The following is a 20,173-nucleotide window of genomic DNA, read 5'->3' as shown; positions in this document are numbered from 1 at the left end:
TTACAAAACAAAACAAGTGCCAGGAGGTGATGGTGCACGCCTTTAATCCCAGTACTCAGGAGACAGAGACATGTAAATCTCTTGAGTGTGAAAGCATTTTGGATACACGAGTTCCAGCACAGTTAGAACTTCACAGGGAAACCCTATCTCGAAAAAGAACAACCCCCAAATAAACAAATAAACAAATTCCAGCGTCTACAGCTCAGTCTGGCAGATTGCTAGGCTGAAATATGGTTGGCCAGGGAGCTGCCAAGCAGATCACAAAGATGGGTTACAGGTATCCCTTCCAGAAACCAAAGAAGCCTGAAAAACATTTTTTTTTTGGCTCCTTGCAGTAACCTCTGGGTCCTTTTTGCTGTGCCACGAAACCAATGCCCCAGGGTTAGGCACATCTGCAATTGTCAGGCAGTAGCTGCTTTCCATCTCCCAACTCAAAGCTCTCTGAGACCCATACATCTCCTATTCCTCACCCACCCATATACACTCCACCTCAGCCTCTGGAGCAGCAGGTGAGACTGTCAAGTCAGTCCTCCCCTTTATCTGCCAGCAAAACCATCCCTCTTGAAAGAATGTGATAGCTGCTATTATTTCATCTGAAGAACATCCACAGCAATCCCAAATCCAGAGAGAAAATGAGAGAGTAAGACAGAAGAAAGGAGAGAGGGAGGGGGGCTGTGTATGTACACAAAGTCAAAAAGCAGCCAGTTATTGGGTTAGGAGAATCACAAGTGCTGATCTCTCATTAGTAACCTCAGTGACTACAGGGCACTGAGGCAGGGGTGTGAGGCAGCCTGACTCTGTTCTGTCCCTGTGCTGAGAGGCAGAAGCTACCTCCTGTAGACTGCAGTTATGGCCAACCAGTCTCTTCCTCATCTCCCCGTCAACTTAGTCTCCTAGGACCCAAAGCCTGGCTAAACACAGGACAGGTATGGCCCTCACCCTGTCCCAAACCCCTGGCTTTTTGTCCCTGCCACCACCCCAGGAAAACAGAGCCCAGAGAGCAGCTGACAGGAGGAAGGACTTTCATCAAAGAGATGATGTTGAAACCAGCCCACTTGTGAAGCAGTCAGGGGCAGGGAAATTTGGACAAAGGTATCTAAAAATAAACCCCTGAAGCCAGGAAAAAGCTTTGGTGGCTCAGTTGCTTGCCACTATACCATATGCCATACACCCAGTTCTGAGGTCTGGAACCCAAGAAATATCTTCCTGGGGATGCTCCTCCAGATTAGCTATCAAGACTGAAGATGACGGCATAGACAAAACAAGATGGAAAATACTGTACACCAGGCCCTCACTTGAGCGGCCTGGGACATTTATATCTTACTTCCTGCCATCATACCTGCCCACTTTCCCACCTCCTACCCCTGGGCCCAGGGAAGCACGACCTCTCTAGCAGTGCTTCCGGCTACCATCTCCAAGCTCCCAAGCCTCTGACCTACCACCACGACAGACATCACTGTCACCCAGCCATAACCACACCCCATGCAAATGTCAAACAGTTCCACTGTTAGCCCACAGAGCCAGTTTTACCCCAAACCAGGTCCTCTTTTAAAAGATTCCCACAGTTCAATGGAAAGCAACATCATGCTTCCAACTACCTTGAAACAGGACACAGCCTGTGCCATCCCACAGCATCCTTCCTAACAGCCAACCCAGCTTTAGTACAACAGCTACACCGCAAAACAGACCGCCAACCTCTGTGCTGGTTCTGCATCACTACAGTCACTGCCCAGTGACTTATGGTCTGGAAGAAAGGAAGGCTGGCATTAACCACCAAGCGAGAGGCAGCCTAACCTGTGGACATTTCCATTCAGATCCTGACTGACTCCTGAGCACACTCCCCATCCCTAACCCAGCTCAGGATGGGGTAGCCCATCTTGAACAGATGACTCCAAGAGAACACTGCATTGGTTGTTACGTTTGTTTTGGTTTTTTTGCTTGTTTGGTTGGTTTTTGGCACTTGATTGCCTTCAAACTTTCTATCACTGATACATACATAGACAGAGAGAAAGATATTTATAATTCTTTGAGACAAGATCTCTTTATGTAACCCAGGCTGGACTCAAACTCTAGGTCCTTCTGCTTCAGCACCCCCAAGAAACTGGGATTCCAGGAGTGTTCCATCATACCTTTACTACATTTAGATCAAACCAGGAATGATGGAGTAGAGCTGTCATCTGAGACCTTGAGAGGTAGCAGAAGAAGAACCAGGAGTTCAAGGTTACTCTCAGCTATACAGCAAGTTTGAAAACAGCCTAGCTGCATGATTCCCTGCCTCAGGAAAGAAAAGACAACCAAACAAAACTCTCCAAACAAGCCCTTTGCTGTTCTTTGCCCTCCCCTGATTAAACAACCTTCCCTTCTTTGCAACAGCTCTCATGGACTCCACCTTGAAGTGACCTGCTATCTCTAACCACCCTACCCAAGAGGGTCCCCACTACTTCCTACCATGTATCCCATATTTACTGCCTTTCTTCATCACCTCATTGTATATGCCTCTTTCATGCACTAGGTTCTACACTGTGTCCTGAAGCACTCAGTATGGACTCTATAAACACAAGCCAAACGAATGAATAAACAGTCACTTCCAAGCCCAAGATGTAGTCTTTCCCTTAGCTTTCAAGTCTGTAACACATCAAAGAAGGGTGCAGACAGGTCAAATTTTTAAGGCTTCTGTAGACAGAACCCTCTGTCTAATCTCTTGGTGGCTGACTCTCTTCCCCCAAACAGGCTGTGTGTTGCCAGTATTACTTCCTTCCAGGTCAGAAATGAAGGAGGCAGAGCCTGCCACTGCTGTTCAAGTCCTTGGGGGGAATGGGGGTGGGAGCAAAAGTAGCATCGAAGCCAGGGTGACACATGGCCAATGAGAGCTTCTCAGGCCTCAAGCAGGATAGCGACAGGGTGAGCACAGAGACAAAGCCAATCTGACCACATCAGGTTTCTGAACAAGCTCTTGGAGAGATGTCTGACCCTAAGACCTTAAACATCTGAAAGAGAAGCCAGGAGTCTCGGCCAACATAAGTGCATGAGGTTCTCAGAGAGCTATTCTCTCCAAACTACTTATTCCTCATATCCTGGACCACCTTCTCGGTTACCACCCAAGGGATCTGAGTGACCACCTTCCATGCGCTATACCCATGTCTCACCTTGATGTAGGTATCCAAAGCAGGATGGACTCGGCGGGCAGCCAGCCAGATGGATAGGGGAGTGGTGTAAGGGAAAGTGGCCGTCACTACATGGCTGGGTGCTGGAAAGGAGAATATCTTGAAGCCAAATTTCTGATAGAGGTGGATGAGCTCAGGTGAGGGTGACTCCTCTCCCTCACTCAGGATGCTGCCCACTGCACATCGGCACTTCTCTTGAGGCACCTGTAGAGGCAGAGCATGGGGTCAGTGTCACATAAAAGGAGGCCTTCAGACCTCAGGCCCTCTGCTTCTGGGCTAACTTGGCCCTGGAGGAACCACCTGCTCCGGCAAGCTACAGAGCCCTAGATACAAGGATGGAGTTACCTACCAAAACCAGCTATGGCTCATGTCTATGCAGCCTGCCGCAGGACTCTCACCCATTCCTTCAGCAATTAGGCTAAGCTACATACATGACTCAGGAATCATGGTGAGAAAAAAAAGAAAGGAAGAAAAAGAAGAAAACCTGATCTCTACCCTCCAGAAGCCTTGGGGAGGAAGAACAAAAAAATGTCTGAGCTACCCCCACCCTCTGCTGATGTTACCTTCTATGGGCCCCAGTTCAGAGGGCCTCCAGCAAGACTGCAAATAGTCTGGATCTTGCACAGTCCAATTAGTTTATTCCCCTCCTATTTCCCAGAGGAGCAAGAGCTTCGCTAACAGAGAAATCATGGTAAGCCAGCCAGCAGAAGTGAGGAGTGAGAGCAAAGAAAAAAAAGCCTACGGTGGCTGTCTTTCCTGGTTACTCCATGAAAACAAGTATGCGTGAATGTGCACAGTGGCCTGGGACAGAGGCCTGGGCAGGGATTAGCATTTGCTGTGGAGGGTCAGGATGTGAGTAAAAGTTTAAGAGGACTCTATCACAAGTAGGGATAGTTATCACCCCAATAACCTCTATATCTTTTCCATCTAAAACCCGCCAATTTCCAAATTCCTTCCTGTTTATACTCCGTATGTCTCTCAGTACTTAACATATGTACTTTCTATTCTACTCCCCTCCCCTCCCTCCCTCTCTCTCTCTCTCTCATGATCCTTTCTCCTCCGGCTCCCATCAGCCAGAGGCAATGAGTTTTGAGTTCCCAACACTTCCTAGGCTTGACCCAAGGCCTACAGGGTAGTGCTCACTTCTGGGAGCAGGTGGCACTAGTCTGTCCAACCTTCTGTTTCTCATGTCATTTTCCTGCCAGCTATGTACCAGCCCTTGGACTAGGCCCCCAGGGGAAGGTGTTCCTAAATCCAGGACAGTTAGCACACATCTTGACTCTGATCTTAAGGCACCATTCAATTCTTTCCTTCCACAGCCTGTTGACCTCTCCCCACACTTAAACAGGACACTCCCCCATCTCTACTTTCCTAGCCTACTTTCTCAGCCCGGGAAGTTATTACACATCTGCTTCTACCATCCCTACCACCCTGTTTTGGCTTTTTAACACCTGTCACCATTCCCTGAGGGCTTTCTTAGCCCTGATCCACTTCCTCTACTCTGGCAACCTACCCTTGCCTCAGAGTCACACTTTTCTACTCTAGTCTCTGACCTCTGAGCAGACTCTAGGGAGTTAACCAACTCTCAATGTTCTGACCCTGTTGCTTTCTTGAACCCAGTGACAGCAAGCATAACTTAGGAGTTTTAGGGACAGGCAATATAATGCAGTGTTCATAACCATGGCTAAGGAAGGCTGGCCAGAGAGTGAAACATGAATCATGATTCTAACCAACTCCCTTTGCTTCTCAGAGCACCAATTCCTTGATATTTCCTTACATACCTTTCATATAAAAGAGATAATTCACAAAGGCTTGGCACTAATTGTAGTAATAGGAGCGGCGCGGCTGCGTCCCCGGCACCCCGGCTGCCTGGCTAGCTTATGCCCCGAAATAACAACACACAAACTGTATTCTTTTAAACACTGCTTGGCCCATTAACTCTAGCCCTTACAGGCTAATTCTGATATCCCGATCAACCCATCTCTAATAAACTGTGTAGCGCCGGTCTTACCGGGAAAGATTCAGCATGTCTGACCTGGCGGCTTGCTTCATCGCATGCGTCTGCCAGGGAGAGGGGAGCATTACTACAGAATGGCGCCCAGACGTGTGGACAACTGAATCCACTGAAAGCCTGAGAAAGCTTGGGAAAGAGTAAAGCATGTTTTCTTGGTAGCAACAATTTCTCGGGTCTGCTCTGCTTGCAAGCAAGCACTCTCATCTAAGAGAGGCTTCCTGACTCAGCTTCAGCTGCAAAACCCTGCAGCTCTTAAGAGGTCCTGCCACGAAACATTTAAATGGTGTTGATAAAAGCCGACTGAATGCTTGTTTGTTTTCAGCAGTAGCAGGAAAAAACCTGTGTTGTTTTAAAATGCCAGCTTTCTGGGCCGTACTCTGACTGTTTGAGGCAAGAGGGCCAGCTACAGAGAGAGGACTTGAGTGTTGTCTGTTGCAGCTTGTTTGATGGCAAGGACCTTGAAACACTGTAGACTTGTGACACTGAATGCGGCTCTGGCCGGTACCTCAGCAACAAGGTTGGAATGGCAGAAAGCTAAGGAATGGGCTACATCTAGCCGGCAAAGCCACGGCTTTAGTCCTACTGAGGTTGCTTGGTAAATTAAAGACCATGTGGTCAGAAAAACAGAGAGAGAGATACAGTAAAGAGAGCGTCAAAGACAAAGAAAAATTTTAAATGATTTACAGTGTTAAAAATATATGCAGACTAAAAGTTAAAGTTCTTAAAGTAAAAAACAAAAATAAGGAAGAAAGAGAGTAGTTGGGTGTGGTAGTACACACCTTTAATCCCAACACTTGGAAGGCAAAGGGAGATTGACCTCTGTGACTTCAAGGTGTGGTAGCACACGCCTTTAATCCCAATGCCTGGGAGGCAGAGACAGGAGGATCTGAGAGTTCAAGGACAGCTTGGTCTACAGAGTTATTCCAGGACAAAGATATACAGAGAAGGCGCCTCAAAAAATAATAGTAAAAATAAATGAAATAGAGTTAAAATAAAGCTGCACAAAGATGGAAAATACACAGAGAATATTGATACTGTATGCTATTATGCTCTCTTTGAATGGTTTGAATGCTGAGGAAAGAGCAACAGCTGCTAAAAGATATTTGTTTATAAATGCTGCTGAACTAATCCAACATAGATATTTTGAAAATGCCTTGACTTCGAAATTTGGATCTAAGGACATGATGCTTTGGAAAGGAGTTTCTTATTTTGTTTTCACAGAGGGTGAGAGTCTGTGGATTGTTTCTATTCCAATATGGTATGATGGACCATGCCCTCCTGAAGGGTTGCTGTGAACACCTTCAGAAAATTGCTTCGCTCAACTGCCAACTGAGATGAAACTAGCACACAGGTTATACCATGAAAGACCTAATTAACAACGCCCCCATTCAGCAGGAAGCAGTTTGGAGAGAAAAAAACTGCGCCCATGCTCCCAAATATGGTTTATAAATGTTCTTTTACATTTAAAGGGGGATATGATATAGGTATGAATAATTTGCATTGATATGGATTTTGCTTTAGTGATATAAATTTAAGGTCAATTTTTGTTATATGTATATCTGCTCTTGATTAAGGTATTGTGATTGTATAGTTTATGTAAAAATGTAATGTATATAGGTTGTTAATAGATAATATAATAGTCAAGTTTGTAGTCATGTTAGTTAAGATTTTCTAGATGTACATAGATATATTTTAGATAGGCAGTCTTCATATCTTTCAAAGATTATAGAATATGGCATTTTAAATGTTTTAATATCTTAGGGCTTCTCATGACAATGAGACACTCTGCTTCTGGCAGCACCGATCTACTTCAAGAGGAAGATGGGCATCGAAGAGGATCCTTATGGAATTTGATAGCCATTTGGGCAAGAAACTGCTCTTGCCTGGACTGATGCATAAACTGGACACAAAGAACCCGCAGAGAGGACTGCTGAACTTGCCTAAAGGTGAGATGGTCTTTCGGGGTTCCTGCTTCATAAAAGAGTCTGCGAGACATTCTGCAGGACACAACAGATAGTGACTGAACTGCCTTTGAAATTTCCTGCTTCATGGAAATGTCTGCTGGAAACTATGGGCCTGTAGGCCGAAGATGGATGCCCCAACGGCACAGAGAAACTTTGGGTGACTGTCCAGGCAGTGAGATGTCTCTGTCATTTCTAGAGTTTTGGATTTCTTGTTTGCTTAGGTAATATTGTATCTTTCTGGAGTCTTTGATGGAGTTGAAGAATAGTTAGTTATAGTTTTCCTTAGTTATGATAGAGTATTGTAATTTTTACTTGATAACTGTTTTGTTATATGTAATTTTGCTATGTTAAGTTAAAGCCTTTCTTTTTTTTTTTGTTTAAATAGAAAAAGGGGAAATGATGGAGGAAGGTCATTGGTTAAAAAATAAAGAAACTGCTTGGCTGGCCCTCATAGGTTAAAACATAGGTGGGAGGAGTAAACATAACAGAATGCTGGGAGGAAGAGGAAGTGAGCTCAGAGAGGCCATAGCTCTGCTCTCTGAGGCAAACACGATCAAGCTCCGGCCCAGGATGGACGTAGGCTAGAATCTTCCTGGTAAGCGCACCTTGGTGCTACACACTTTATTAGAGATGGGCTAGTCCAGGTGCGAGAGTTAGCCGAGAAGAGGCTAGATATAATGGGCCAAGCAGTGTTTAAAAGAATACAATTTGTGTGTTGTTATTTCTGGTGTAAAGCTAGCCGTGAGGGAGCCAGGCTGTGGGAAGAGGCCTGCAGCTCCTACTACAACTAATGAAAGATCCCATAACTATTTTTGGTTATTCATACCAATAACAGTCCTTGGGTCTAGAATGCCCATCAAACCTAACCTTTGAATATAGTCCTTCCCTATTCATCCTTCAGGTTCAATGCCCTTGGTAAACACTTCTCCTCTCCCTAGAACTTATCCTTCTCAAGACTATTTATCTTTAAGCCCCTCCCATTCCTTTCAAACATGATGCTGCTGCAGTACCATGTCTTCTCTCTAGATGGTGCACCTGTATTACTTATACATAAGTGTTGCTATGGTCAAACAGGCAGGAGGCTCCCACAGGCCTGGACTGACGACAGGTCAAGGGACAGGGAAGACACCTTACCCAATGTAAGCTATGCTAAATGGGAGGGAATAGAGAAAAGAGAAAAAAATGTTAACATAAGTTAGAGGGAGAAATGGGAGGATGGTCACTAGTCACTTGACTGCTCACTCCTCTTTATCCCTTGTCTGCCTTAACTTGGATCTCAAGGTCTTTCCTGAGATCACTTCAGCAGTCTCCATGTAACTACAAATAAAACACTCTTGATGCCAAGATACTTGAACACATGATTAGAACCTCTCAAGGACTCCCAGTTCACATCTATGGTAAAACTAAACTTCCAAGCCAAACAGGTCAGGCATGACACTGAATTCACCTCAGGACCAGGAATCAGCAGGGCAGGCAGCCACTGAGTACGTGGCAGAGGGAGGGGCAGAACCCGACTCTGGCCCAGCCCGCCTTGCCAGCCTCCTCTCCTACCACACCCCCACATACACCCACATGTAGCTATTTGTAGCCAAACATGCCACGTCTTCCCATGCTGCCTCCCTTTGCGTAAGCTACTTCCTCTGCCTAAAATGTTCCTCTTCAACCTATTTGAGTTTTCTTTCTGGAAAACTTCAGTTCATCCTGCAAGACTCAGCTTAACTCCTCTCCTCAAAGCTTTCTGCTATTCTCCTGGGAGCTGCCCTTCCTCTCTGACCCCAAACATACACAAATGAAACAAGTCTTCTTCTGCACTGTAATGAAGCCTTCTCGTTTTTCTCAACACTCCAGCCTCAAGGCAGAAAAGTCTAGGATCCTGCACAGAAAATTCCTTTGGTATGTTTGACAATGGTGCAAGTATGCACACAGCTCCTCACATACAAACCTACACCACAATCAAATCATCTGAAGAAAGGGAAGTGCTCCTCTCTAATGTAACAGAGTAGTGTTGAACAAAAGGGCTCTCCTCTCTCTGACTCGGTTTGTCTATATCCCCAACTCCACAAGTAAGGTCATTCATTGTTTGCCCCTTCCCTATCCTGGCCAGAGCTTAGAAGACAGCCTAAGAGGTCCCACAGTAATCCTACCACCTGCAGCAGAACCAGGTCACCAGCAAGGAGATGGGACAGCTATGAAGATAAGCTAGGAAGTGACAAAGCTGGTCCAATAGCAGTGAACTAGCCCCATGAGAATTTGTCTACTCCTTCTACTCATATCAAATTTGTTTGGTATAACCTGAACAAGAGTAGGACCAGAACTGCACCAAACTGGAACCATACTAGGGAGAGAGGACACAGGTAGAACCATCACCACTGAAGAAAGAAAAGCCCACCCAGGGTCTACCATCAAAACCAAGGCTATCATGCCAGTCACCTTTAATCTCAGCTCTTGGGAAGCAGAGGCAGGTGGATCTCTGTGAGTTTGAGGCCAGCCTGATTTACAAAATGAATTCTAGGACAGCTAGGGCTGTTACATGGAGAAACAGTCTCGAAAAACAAAAACAAGAGAGGGAAGGAAGGAGAGAGACAGAGACAGACTACCAAGGAAGAGACGGGGCATGCCAGACTTCAGCACATCTCTTTCAAAGTATACAGCTTCCTCAGTCCCAGTACTATAAGAAGGCAATTGCTTGGAACCTGAAGATTTCAGATATGAGTCCATTTTAATTCTAGCCCACTGCCCCTACCAGAGAGCTTTCTGGCAACCATTAGACCACAGTGAAAAGTCATCTCAAGGGTACTGGCTGGCTGAGATCTCAAAAGTGTAGGAATAGAACATGATTGGTATCTTTCAGGATTCAGAAAAAGAAATTATGTCAGCTGACACACTGGGTTCAGTGGAAATGGCCAACCTCAAGCCCACCAGCCATTCAGCCAACAGGGGTAGGTATATCATCTGCCAGTCCAAGCCCAGAGGACTGCCCTGATCCCTTTCTTGACAGCTCTCAATAAGAGCCACCAATGCAATGGAAGACGTAGAGACAGAGCCTTGTGCATGCACTGGTACTCTCAGGGTTAAAATGTAGTGGTATCTGCCAATTACAGACGTATACTGGACCTCCTTTACTCAGATCTGGTATACAGTCAACACACCAAGACATGTGTTCTAGAAACCTGGGGTAGCCACCAGGTGGAATATGGGCTGATGCCAACAACTAGGCCAGGGGACAGGACTCATACTTTAGGCTCAAAAGGAAGGAAGTAGTCAACTCTAAAAGAGGTTCTGGGGCTTTCTGACCTTATGAATTGTCTCTCCTACTCCCAGAAGCATGTCCTACTGATTGTGGGCACCTGACAAGGCCTCACCACGCTGCTGTCCACAGGTAAGCTCATCAAATCCAAACAGCCTGTGTGGTCAGTTGGTACTGTTCTCAACCTTGTTCCTATAGCCCAGGATACCAAGTTACACAGCAAATGTCACACAGCAAGGCAGTGTTGGGGTCAGGGTTCAAACCTAAGCAGACAAGCTCTGGAATTGCAACATGCAACCCAGTCACCTGGAATTTGAGAATTCAGTTCTAGCTAGGGAGACACAACAGCCTTTCCCTGAACTGTCTCTCCTCAGACTCAGGGCACCTGGTGCAGATGCTCCTGAAGGTAGAGAAGTCCAATGGTACAAGGCTCTCACAGCCAGAGCTGGTACCAAATGTGCTATGTGCTATTAGGAGCCAGGCATTGGGCCTTTGCCTCATCAATTTGATGCCACAAAAATAAAACCTGGGATGGGAAAGATGTATTTAGCATGAACAAGGCCCTGGGTTCAATATTCAGCACCCGAGGCAGAAGGGATCCTTTCATCTCATTTGATAGATGAGACAGACTCACTGAGAGGCCAAATGACTCACCAGAGTCACACACTAGGAAGCAGCCAGAGCCTTGATCAGACACAGAAGGACACATCCAGAGTCTTCTCCTCTCACTTTACCTCCCAAGAGCAGCAAGGTTGCTCACTTTGTGAGACCTCTCCCACACTTAACATATTACAGAGCAATAGTCTGGCTCCATCTGGCAGAAAACATCCACAGGTTAGTTGGAGCAAAGAAAGCATGGGTCTCAACCCTTATTTCCACCACCCTACAGAAGAAGTCAGCTCTGAGAAACTTTATCTCCTTATCCCTTCCCAGGCTCCATCTGACCTACATGTCTTAAGGTAGCCCCAAACCCTTCTGAACAGTGAGGAGGGTGGTACAGACCCAAGTCAGAACCCTGAAACTTGGTTGTTCTAGGCCTTGATTCCCAGTGGACTAATGCAAAGAAAGGGGCATAGTATTCTTTAAGCCCAGAATGCCACCAATTCCTCCATTATTCCATGCCTGGGAAAAGCATGGCGCTTGGTGATGGATGTGAACAGCAGATCCCATCTGCCCAGGCCAGGTAAACGTAACTAGCTACCACACCCTCTTGCCTCACCTAGGCTACCACAATGGTAGACAGGCAGGTTGCATAAGCCCCAAACAGCAGAGCAGTAGATGTGGAAGGTATGACAGGAGGTGGCAGATAGAGCAGACCTACAGGAATGGTGACAGCACCTAGCCACAAGGGCCTATTTGTGGGCCAGTGTGGTTAGGACCAAGTGAGGCATGTAGGGTCCTCCCAGTTCTTCATTTCCTTCCAACACAGAAGGGCCCCAGAGGATTTTTAACGCTAGCAGAGCAGGCTAAAGACAATTTTCAACTTTCCAGTACCCACCTTAGAAAGGGGCTGAGAGCGGAACCCTGCTCACCCTCAGCAAAGGCAGTGTGAAGTGAACTATCAGATAGGGAAGTAGTGCAGGTCTGGGACGGTGGCCTCTGGAACTCACTCCTACTCGCCAGACACCTTCAAGAGGAAATGGCCTGTACTCCATGAATGCTGGCCATTGATGAGAACAACACCTGTGATCCATATCAGGTACTGTCCACTCTCTGACACATGGTGCCTCCCTGTACCCCTTTGCCCTCAACTACATCAAGGCTTTTAGGGTCAAGGAATGGAATCTTTCCTCCTGACTCACAGGAACCATCTGCTCAGACCTCATACTTTCCTCCTACCCAAGACTCTAGGACTCCAGACATAAGCAGTAAATGATATGAAAGAATTTACAGCAACTGCTACTGTCTTGCCTTGGAGGTGTCTCTTCTTTGCCACTTTCTAGACCCATACTGAAAAGGTGGAGCTTCCCTAAGCCTTTCTCAGGAATCGTCTTTTCTCTTGCACAGCTTGAGATAGGAATGGTCATGTCTAGGGAGCTGTTGGTTCATACCTCAGTAGGGTGAGTGATCTCTCTGACCTGGCTACTCACTGCTTTTCTCAGGGCCTGGAAGAACATCACTTCCTGCCACAATCACAGAGAAGCCCATCTGGCTCCTGCTGTACTGTGTTGGGAGACTGGAGGTGGTATGTCCAAGAAGCTGGCCACTACTAGCGAAGGTGACTAGGAAGTACCAAACAAGAATTTTCAGTTTTTCTAAGGAGCAAAACAGGATCTCATCTCCAGCATCTCCAGATTCCTAAATCTTCACCTCAAATGATGTTGTACCCTAAGTATTCAACAAACTATACCTCATGGTCTCCATGGTACCCCACCGCCAAGCACAGGCCTCGTACTGAGCCAGGACTCAACTATGTACTGACAAAAACAAAAAAAGATTAGTACCCCATTCAGGCTATCTTCATCCCAGTCTCCTCCCCCACCATACCACCGCACACCTATTATACCTGTTACAGCACCAGAATGTACACCAGATGGTTTGACAGATGGCTGTGAACCCCTGAATCCTGGGAGTTCATGATTCCCTAGCCCTTTTAGAATCACCACTGGACAATGTCTAGCTCAGGAACACAGAGAGCCTCAAGTGTCCCTGTGCTACCCCAAGTGCACGCCAAGATATAATCCTGCTATCATAAGTATCTTTCCAGGGAGCTAGAGAGATGTCTCAGAGGTTAAGAGCACTGGGTTCATTTCCTTTTCCAGAGGTCTTGAGTTCAATTCCCAGCAACCACATAGTGGCTAACAGTCATCTATAATGAGATCTGGTGCCCTCTTCTGGCCTGCAGGTATACACACAACCAGATTAATGTACACATAATAAATAAATAAAAATCCTAAAATTAAAAAGGTATCTTCTGGAGTGACCCACGTTTCCAAGTTAGGCAGGTGCAGAATCAAAGTGGTCACTTTAACCTCTTCACTTAACTTCTGGGCTGACCGGACACCCACTGCCAGGTCAATCTCACTTCCCACCCTTTCTTTTTTTTTTTTTTTTTTTTTTTTTAAAAGATTTATTTATTTATTAAGTATACAGGCCAGAAGAGGGCACCAGATCTCATTACAGGTGGTTGTGAGCCACCATGTGGTTGCTGGGAATTGAACTCAGGACCTTTGGAAGAGCAGGCAGTGCTCTTAACCACTGAGCCATCTCTCCAGCCCTTCCCACCCTTTCTTGTTAAACATCTGTGGAGAGCTATGTGCTGGGATGACTGCCTCACTTTACCACTGACGTGAATCCTGTCAGTCTCTCTATAAAGCAAGTATTTTATTAGGATGTTGCAGAGGAGGAAACATTAGTTCATAAAAGTTGTGATATGTCTAAGATTGCACATTAAAAAAGTAATATGATATGATCAGATTCCAAACTGCCAGTTCTAAGGCTGTACGCTCAGGGCGCAACTCCCTTGTACCTGCATCCAAGGCAGACAGTGTTCAGTCAGCACTGGAGCCCCAGGGCCCATCTATTCCTGAAGAGAGTCACATTACAGTTGATTGGAAGAAGTGGCCAATGCCAGTAGAGAAGTACATTTTAACAGGGTTCTTCTAAGACTATACTTTCAGGGATCATTTCTATAGTTCACAATAGAGTTCTTCTGTCTCATTTCCCTGGCTTTGACTCCAGTAATGACCCGTTACCTTGATCGGTTCTGACCCTGGATTGAACACCGTCAACATAAAAGGGTTATGTGCTTCCAATTGTACTTGGGCCTCAGTGCTTCTGAATCCAGGTAATGCCATTTCCAGCCTTGCGAGTGCAAAGCCTCAGACAATGTTCACTCATCCCTCAGGCAGCCTGTGCCACCTCTCACCTGACCCAGCCAACCTTCTCAATGGCCTCTATGCCTCATCTTCTTCCCTCCTCCACTTGTCCTTTAGTCAGCTTCCTAACACAAAGGTGGGAAATGATGTCACACCTCCTCCACTAGCCTGAGGAATCTTCTCATTCCCCCCTTCTCTCTTTCTCTACCCACCCCATACCCAAAAGATCACATTTCCTATTCACCCCAAGACTCCAGGCCTTTGTTCTCATGTTTCTTATAGTTTCTTAATTCAGTCAGAGAGAGAGAGGGATCAGCACATCCTTGTTTCACCAAGGGTCCCACTGAGGCCTTCTCTTTAGGCAGAGTGTAGGGCTTGCTCACTTGAGCTTTCCAGGTAAGGAAATCAGACTGAGGAATCCAAACAAAAATCCCCCAGGGTTGTTTTGGTATGGCTCAAAAATGGAGGCTAAAAAGCCCTTGGCAGAGCTGCCAGCCCATCTAGCTATGGACAGCACCACCCCATAGCACAGCAGGAAACTACATTGGCAAGCCCTGACTCACTGTAGGCTTCGGTACAGTCAGACGCCTACAGGGTAATAGTGATGCTGGATTAGTTTTTGAGCCCAGCATCTTGGGCATTTGGCTCCACTTGGCCCTCTCCCAACAGGTAGCTTGAGGTCTACAGAAAAGCTGCATCACTGGTGGGAAAGCACCACAGGGACCAGAGAGGTAGGATTCTGAGCCCCATGCCCTGAAACTGCCCTCTTGGTACTTGAGAGTCCACAGACCTGGCGTGAACGCTGAGGAACGGAAAACAGACAAACAAGATTTAACCCTAGAGAAAGGGCAGACAGCCTAGGAGCACTGGCCTCTAATGGAGACAGGTAACAGAAGGACAGCAAGAGACAGAGAATCAAGGTCCAGACAGAGGTGGGGTCTACTGCACTCAGAAGTCCTTGAGAAGACCTGAGCAGAGGGACACAGTTGTGCGCGAATACAAAGCTTCGGTGGCCCAGCCTAAATCTGGAAGGGCTTTAAACTTGGAGAGAGAAGATAACTGCAGGACCAGCTTAGAGTTCCCTGTCCTTTACTTGGAAACACAAGATTCTCCTACCCCACCATGATCCGGCCCAGGTTTATCCAAGAGGCAGAAGCCCACGGAGGCTCCTTACCGTATGGGGGTTGTCATAGTAGACACCGATGGAACGGAGTTTGGGAGAGATGCTGCAGCTCTCCGTGAAAAGCTGTCCAATGTGACCATAGGCCCCCACATGGAACTTGTAGGCCACAGTGATGTTATGGATTGGGGGTGATCCAGCACTCACTGTCACCCCAGTCAGCAGTCCTGAATACCCAGCAAAGGCCAGCAGCGTCAGCAGCAACAGCAGAGTCAGGCCCCCAATCAGGCCCAGGAGCAGGAGATCCGGCATGGTTCTGGGACTCCCTCTCAGCACCCCAAGGCAGCTGCAAAGGAGACAGAAGGGAGAGGAGGCTGGCGGCCTGCTCTAACCTTGCCTGCCTGCTGATTCTGGCCCAGCCTCAGCCATGCCTTAGTGCTCTGACCCAAGAGGGGAGGGGCCTCAGGTATTTACACACGGTGACCTAGAAGGGAGCTACAGATGACTGAAGCCACAAGCCTCTTTATTTCCTAATCATAGCCATTGACGCTGGAACAACTCTGCCTGGCACTAACAGCCCTGCTCATACCCAAGGAAACTGAGTCATACTACAGGCCCTGACTGGAGTGATTTCCCCTAAGCTGGGCAAGATACCACCTTGTCTGCCTCTTCCTTCCTGCAATTGAGCCACACTGCCAGCCTGGTATCCTCAAGCCTCATGCACTACTGTGTGTGGTGATGTGTGTGGGGTAGATATGAGCCGGGACGGACTGACAGATGTGGAGTTCAAACACTCGTTAACAAACAGTATACCAGGCCGAGCGGTGGTGGTGTACCCCTTTAATCCCAGCACTCGGGAGGCAGAGGCAGGTGAATCCTTGTGAGTTCGAGGCCAGCCTGGTCTACAGAGCTAGTTCCAGGACAGCTAGGACTGTTACACAGGGAAACCCTGTCTTGAAAAACCAAAAACTAAACCAAACCAAACCAACAAACAGTTATACCATAATGAACAAAATCACTGGGAGAAAATGGGCCACAAGAAGAAAATTTTATGGGAAATGCTTTTTTGTTTGTTTGTGGACCCATCTGGTTGTGGGGACCTGGATTTCCAGCAGAACTAGAACTCCAAAACTAGAAGGGCTGAGATCAAAACAGCCTCAGAGGACAGAGCAAAGTCCAACGTGGATTTTCAAGTCATGAACACAATGCTAAATCAGCGTCATTCCACTTCTGCCAGTCCACGGAGATTAGAAACAAAGAAGAGGAGCGGAAATACAAGAGGGAAAAGAAGGTGTTACTCCTAATAGATGAAGAAGGTCTTCAGGAACACACCCAGCATTCTAGGCAGACTCTTCCAGAGGGCTGCATCTGAGTAGCCCAGGGACCAGAGCACAGAGAACAGTTAAAAAGAAAGAGACACATGAACTAGGGAAACATTCCTGCTCTAGTTACTTAAATTCAGTCAGGAGTCAGTGAGATGGCTAAGCAGGGAAAGGTACTTGCTGCCAAGCCTGACAACCTGGGCTCAATCCCCAGGCCCACATGGTGAAAGGAGAGAACCAACTCCCTAAGTTACCCTGCACACCACCCACACAGTGTTTTAAAAGGCTGGGGAGATGGCTCAGTAGTTAACAAACAACACTGGCTGCTCTTTCAGAGGACTCGGGTTCAACTTCTAGCACCCACATGATGGCTAACAACTGTCTGTAACTCCAGCTCCAGGGGATCCAACACCCACAGGCATCAGACATGCAAGTGATACACAGACATACATATGTGGAAAACCATCCATACACGTAAGAAATTCAATTGAATTTTAAAAATCCTATTTAAAAAGTAAAGGGTTTTCAAGCTGAAAAGGCAATGTTTTAGCCCTATAGAAAACTTAGCTAAATGGATTTTTTTCCCCTGAAGTTTCTGAGTATAAGATATGCTCAGTTTGTTTCTGAAGTCAATGGGCAGACAGAACTGGCCGTACAAAGAAGCCAAGAGTATTTCTGAACCCATGTCAGGACACTGAGGTGCCTCCCACTGGTCTCGTGTATCTTGTACTCCTGCCTGGAAGTTTCATTATCTTTTCTGTTTGCCTTCTCTGCCCTGCTCATCCTTGGCTCCAGTTCGTTTCAATTCCTTTCTGATAATATGCTAACAACTCTTCCACCCAGTACTTAATACATTGTAGGCACTGTCTGAATGTTGAAACCCAGTCACTTCACTAATCCTCAGAAGAATCCAATACGGTGGTGCGCACCAGGAAACAAGTGGCTGGAAGTCAAGATGCTTGTCCTAGGCCACACAGGTACTGCACAGAGCCACTTGGACCCACACACAGGGACTGGGACCCCAAATAGCCTGACTCCAACCCACTACCAGTGTTTCTCTCCTCTGGTTTCCAGAAAGGCATTTCACCCATGTTGGTCCTTGCTGTACTCAAGGCTAGAAGCTCTCAGGATCTAGGCCACAGCCTGCCTTGCGAGTGACAAGCATTGCCACATACTTCTGTTGTAAGGAAACTACTTAGCTCCCAATCTTTCTCTTCCTTCCACTTCCCAAACTGCTCAGAAAAGGGGCGACACGTTTCTGCCCACTCCCAAAGCTTTGGTCAGCCTAGGAAGGAGAAGTATGACAAATTCCCCCACACCCAGTAGAGAAAGGCAGGGATGGGATGAGGAGGCTCACCTAAATAGCCAGGCTCACTTCTTAGCAACTCATAGCATCCAGTAACAGCAGGGCTCCAGTGCTCCGGCGCTGGGGAAAGGAGAGAGGGGAGAAACGAACAGTCAAGTCAGCCCTGGACACAGGCAGTGAGCCAAGCAGGATACCAGGCCCTGAGCAACCCCTTTCCAGTGAAAGCCTACTGGCTACAAGCGAGCCCACCCCACCCTCAGACCCCGGGGGGAAATCAGGCCAAATCTAGAGTCACAACGTCAGATCTGGTGGGATCTTCACTGGGCCCAACTCCCACACTTGGCGTCAACGCAGTCCCAACTGCTGACCTTGGGCACTCTCTTGGGCCTCAGTTTCCACTAACGTCAGAGGTCCAGGGCATTTGCCTTCCTTGGCCCGAAAGCGTCGGAGCCGGAGCTGAGGCTCGACGCAGGCTTCCTGTGGCCGCTCACGTGCGCTCTGCGGAGGGCCGGGCCCTTAAAGGGACCTGCGCCAGCAAACTTGGGCACTAGGAGTCCCGGAGGGCGCCTCTTCGCGCCCTCGGCTTCCAGCCCCCGCTCCCTCCCGGACTCACGCACCTCTGCAACTTCTGAGACGCAATAAAGTTTGCAGTCGCGACGAGGCGCGCGGCCCCAGGAAGCGGAGCTGAAAGGTGAGCCCCGCCCGTTCTCCCCAGTCCCACTGACCCGGGGCGAGCCTGCACCCGAAGCCGAGGCAGCGGGCCGCACCGAGAGGTCAGGACCGCCTCACCCTCGCTTTCAGGCCCGGGAACCAGGCCGATCCGCCAGTGGGCCAGACACGGTGCAGAGGTCGGCTCCGGCCACGGGGCCCAGACGCTAGGGGGGGAGGGGGGGGATGAGGGAAGCCCGGGCCGACACCCCGATGGGAACGCCTCGCCTCCGGCTCCGCCCTCACCTCAACAGCGGCCCCACGGTCGTGGACCTGCGCCGGAGGAGGTTAGTGCTCAGTCGCGGAGCTTACGCGCGCTAGCCCCTCACGCTCGCTCCGCCCCTCTCGGGACGAGGCCGTGGCTGTGGGCGCGTGCGCTACAGACTCGGTGGGAGGAGGCCTGCCCCGCCCCGTCTCCTTGGTAACGTGCACGCCTTTACCCTCCTGCCCCCGCCCCCGCCCCCGCATACACACCTGGCTGGAATAGCAGCGCCCACAACACACATTCCTACTTCCAACAAACCAGAACTCCTGAAGGTGACCAAGCAACAACCAGTAGAGGAGGGAGGGGAAGCGCAGCGTTTTAGGGAGGATCAGCACAGCAATGTCGGCCTCTTAGCAATAGTACCACTTGCTCTTGCCATCTTCTTACTGAGTCTTCAGGAGAGGCCTGGGAACCCTGCAGGGTTGGGCTACTTGCTCAGTTTTACATCTGAGAAAGCTGAATCCCAGTCGGGGCTAAACAAAGAAGCTCTGGACTACCTCTAAAGAGTGCAAATATCCATGTCTCCCCTCACCTACCCAACAGATCTTTGGTGAGCAGAGGAGTGATCATTCCTCCATCCAACATTTATTAAGTGCCACTTCCAGGACCGTTCCAGGAGCTGGAAACAATGATCAAATGAAAGCCCTGGCCTCCAGTTCACTTCAGGGAATGCCTTTCTCCCAAGCTTCTACTTCAGTGCTGTGGATGTGTCTGTTGGGAGGTCTAATTTGTTTAATATAGCATAGGAAAGTGCAAGCCCCTTCAGTGCAGGTTCAATCTTGAGCTAGTATCTGATGACCCATAAACCTCAAAGCACTGAGACGCCCAGATTTATGATGGAGGTAAGGAAGGTAACTATGCTTGTAAACTTGGCTGTTCATAAATTTTGCTGCAAGACAGGCTGGTCCAAGGACTATCCTGGTGCTTCTGACAAGGTAGTTATTTGGAATGATGATCACCCCAAAGAGTATATATAACAGGAAGATGACTTCGGGAAAAGTCAGCAGTCATGGGGTAACCTGATCTTGAGCTTCATCTAGTGCTCTGGACAGTCTGCCTGGCAGGGTGGTTATTGAAAAATCTCCAGGGTAGGGCCAGCAGGAAGGTAATTATAGCTGTTTTACCTGTGAACATCGAACAAGGGCAATGATTGGCTGCTTCGAGCAGAGGGACTGTACACCAGATATAGTTATTGAGACACAAAAGGGGCACATGACCCAGGTTCAGGGACAGCCTTTGTCTTCA

At 47.9% G+C, this 20,173-nt stretch overlaps 1 protein-coding gene across 4 annotated transcripts in view; it reads right to left on the bottom strand.

The window, feature by feature from the left end:
* Positions 1 to 19,026, bottom strand: part of Tex264 (testis expressed 264, ER-phagy receptor) — a 32,081-nt gene extending 13,055 nt beyond the window's left edge. For 2 of the 4 annotated variants that reach the window (XM_041677174.1, XM_041677177.1), the window contains exons 1-4: positions 18,910 to 19,026; positions 18,007 to 18,075; positions 15,382 to 15,673; positions 3,147 to 3,368 (exon numbers count right to left, since the gene is read on the bottom strand). In XM_041677174.1, coding sequence (XP_041533108.1) covers positions 3,147 to 3,368; positions 15,382 to 15,639 — 480 coding nt within the window. In that variant the 5' untranslated portion in view covers positions 15,640 to 15,673; positions 18,007 to 18,075; positions 18,910 to 19,026. Of the gene's footprint in view, positions 1 to 3,146; positions 3,369 to 15,381; positions 15,674 to 18,006; positions 18,076 to 18,323; positions 18,548 to 18,572; positions 18,832 to 18,909 lie in introns of those variants that run through there. The other 2 variants (XM_041677176.1, XM_041677175.1) reach the window with 2 other exon arrangements.
* Positions 19,027 to 20,173: the final 1,147 nt, after the last annotated feature.

This window comes from Microtus oregoni, unplaced genomic scaffold (genome assembly GCF_018167655.1).
Source record: "Microtus oregoni isolate MIOR12 unplaced genomic scaffold, Mior012 000028F_ref0000031, whole genome shotgun sequence".
Classification (NCBI taxonomy): domain Eukaryota; kingdom Metazoa; phylum Chordata; class Mammalia; order Rodentia; family Cricetidae; genus Microtus; species Microtus oregoni.
This window is presented reverse-complemented; position numbering and strand designations above follow the sequence as displayed.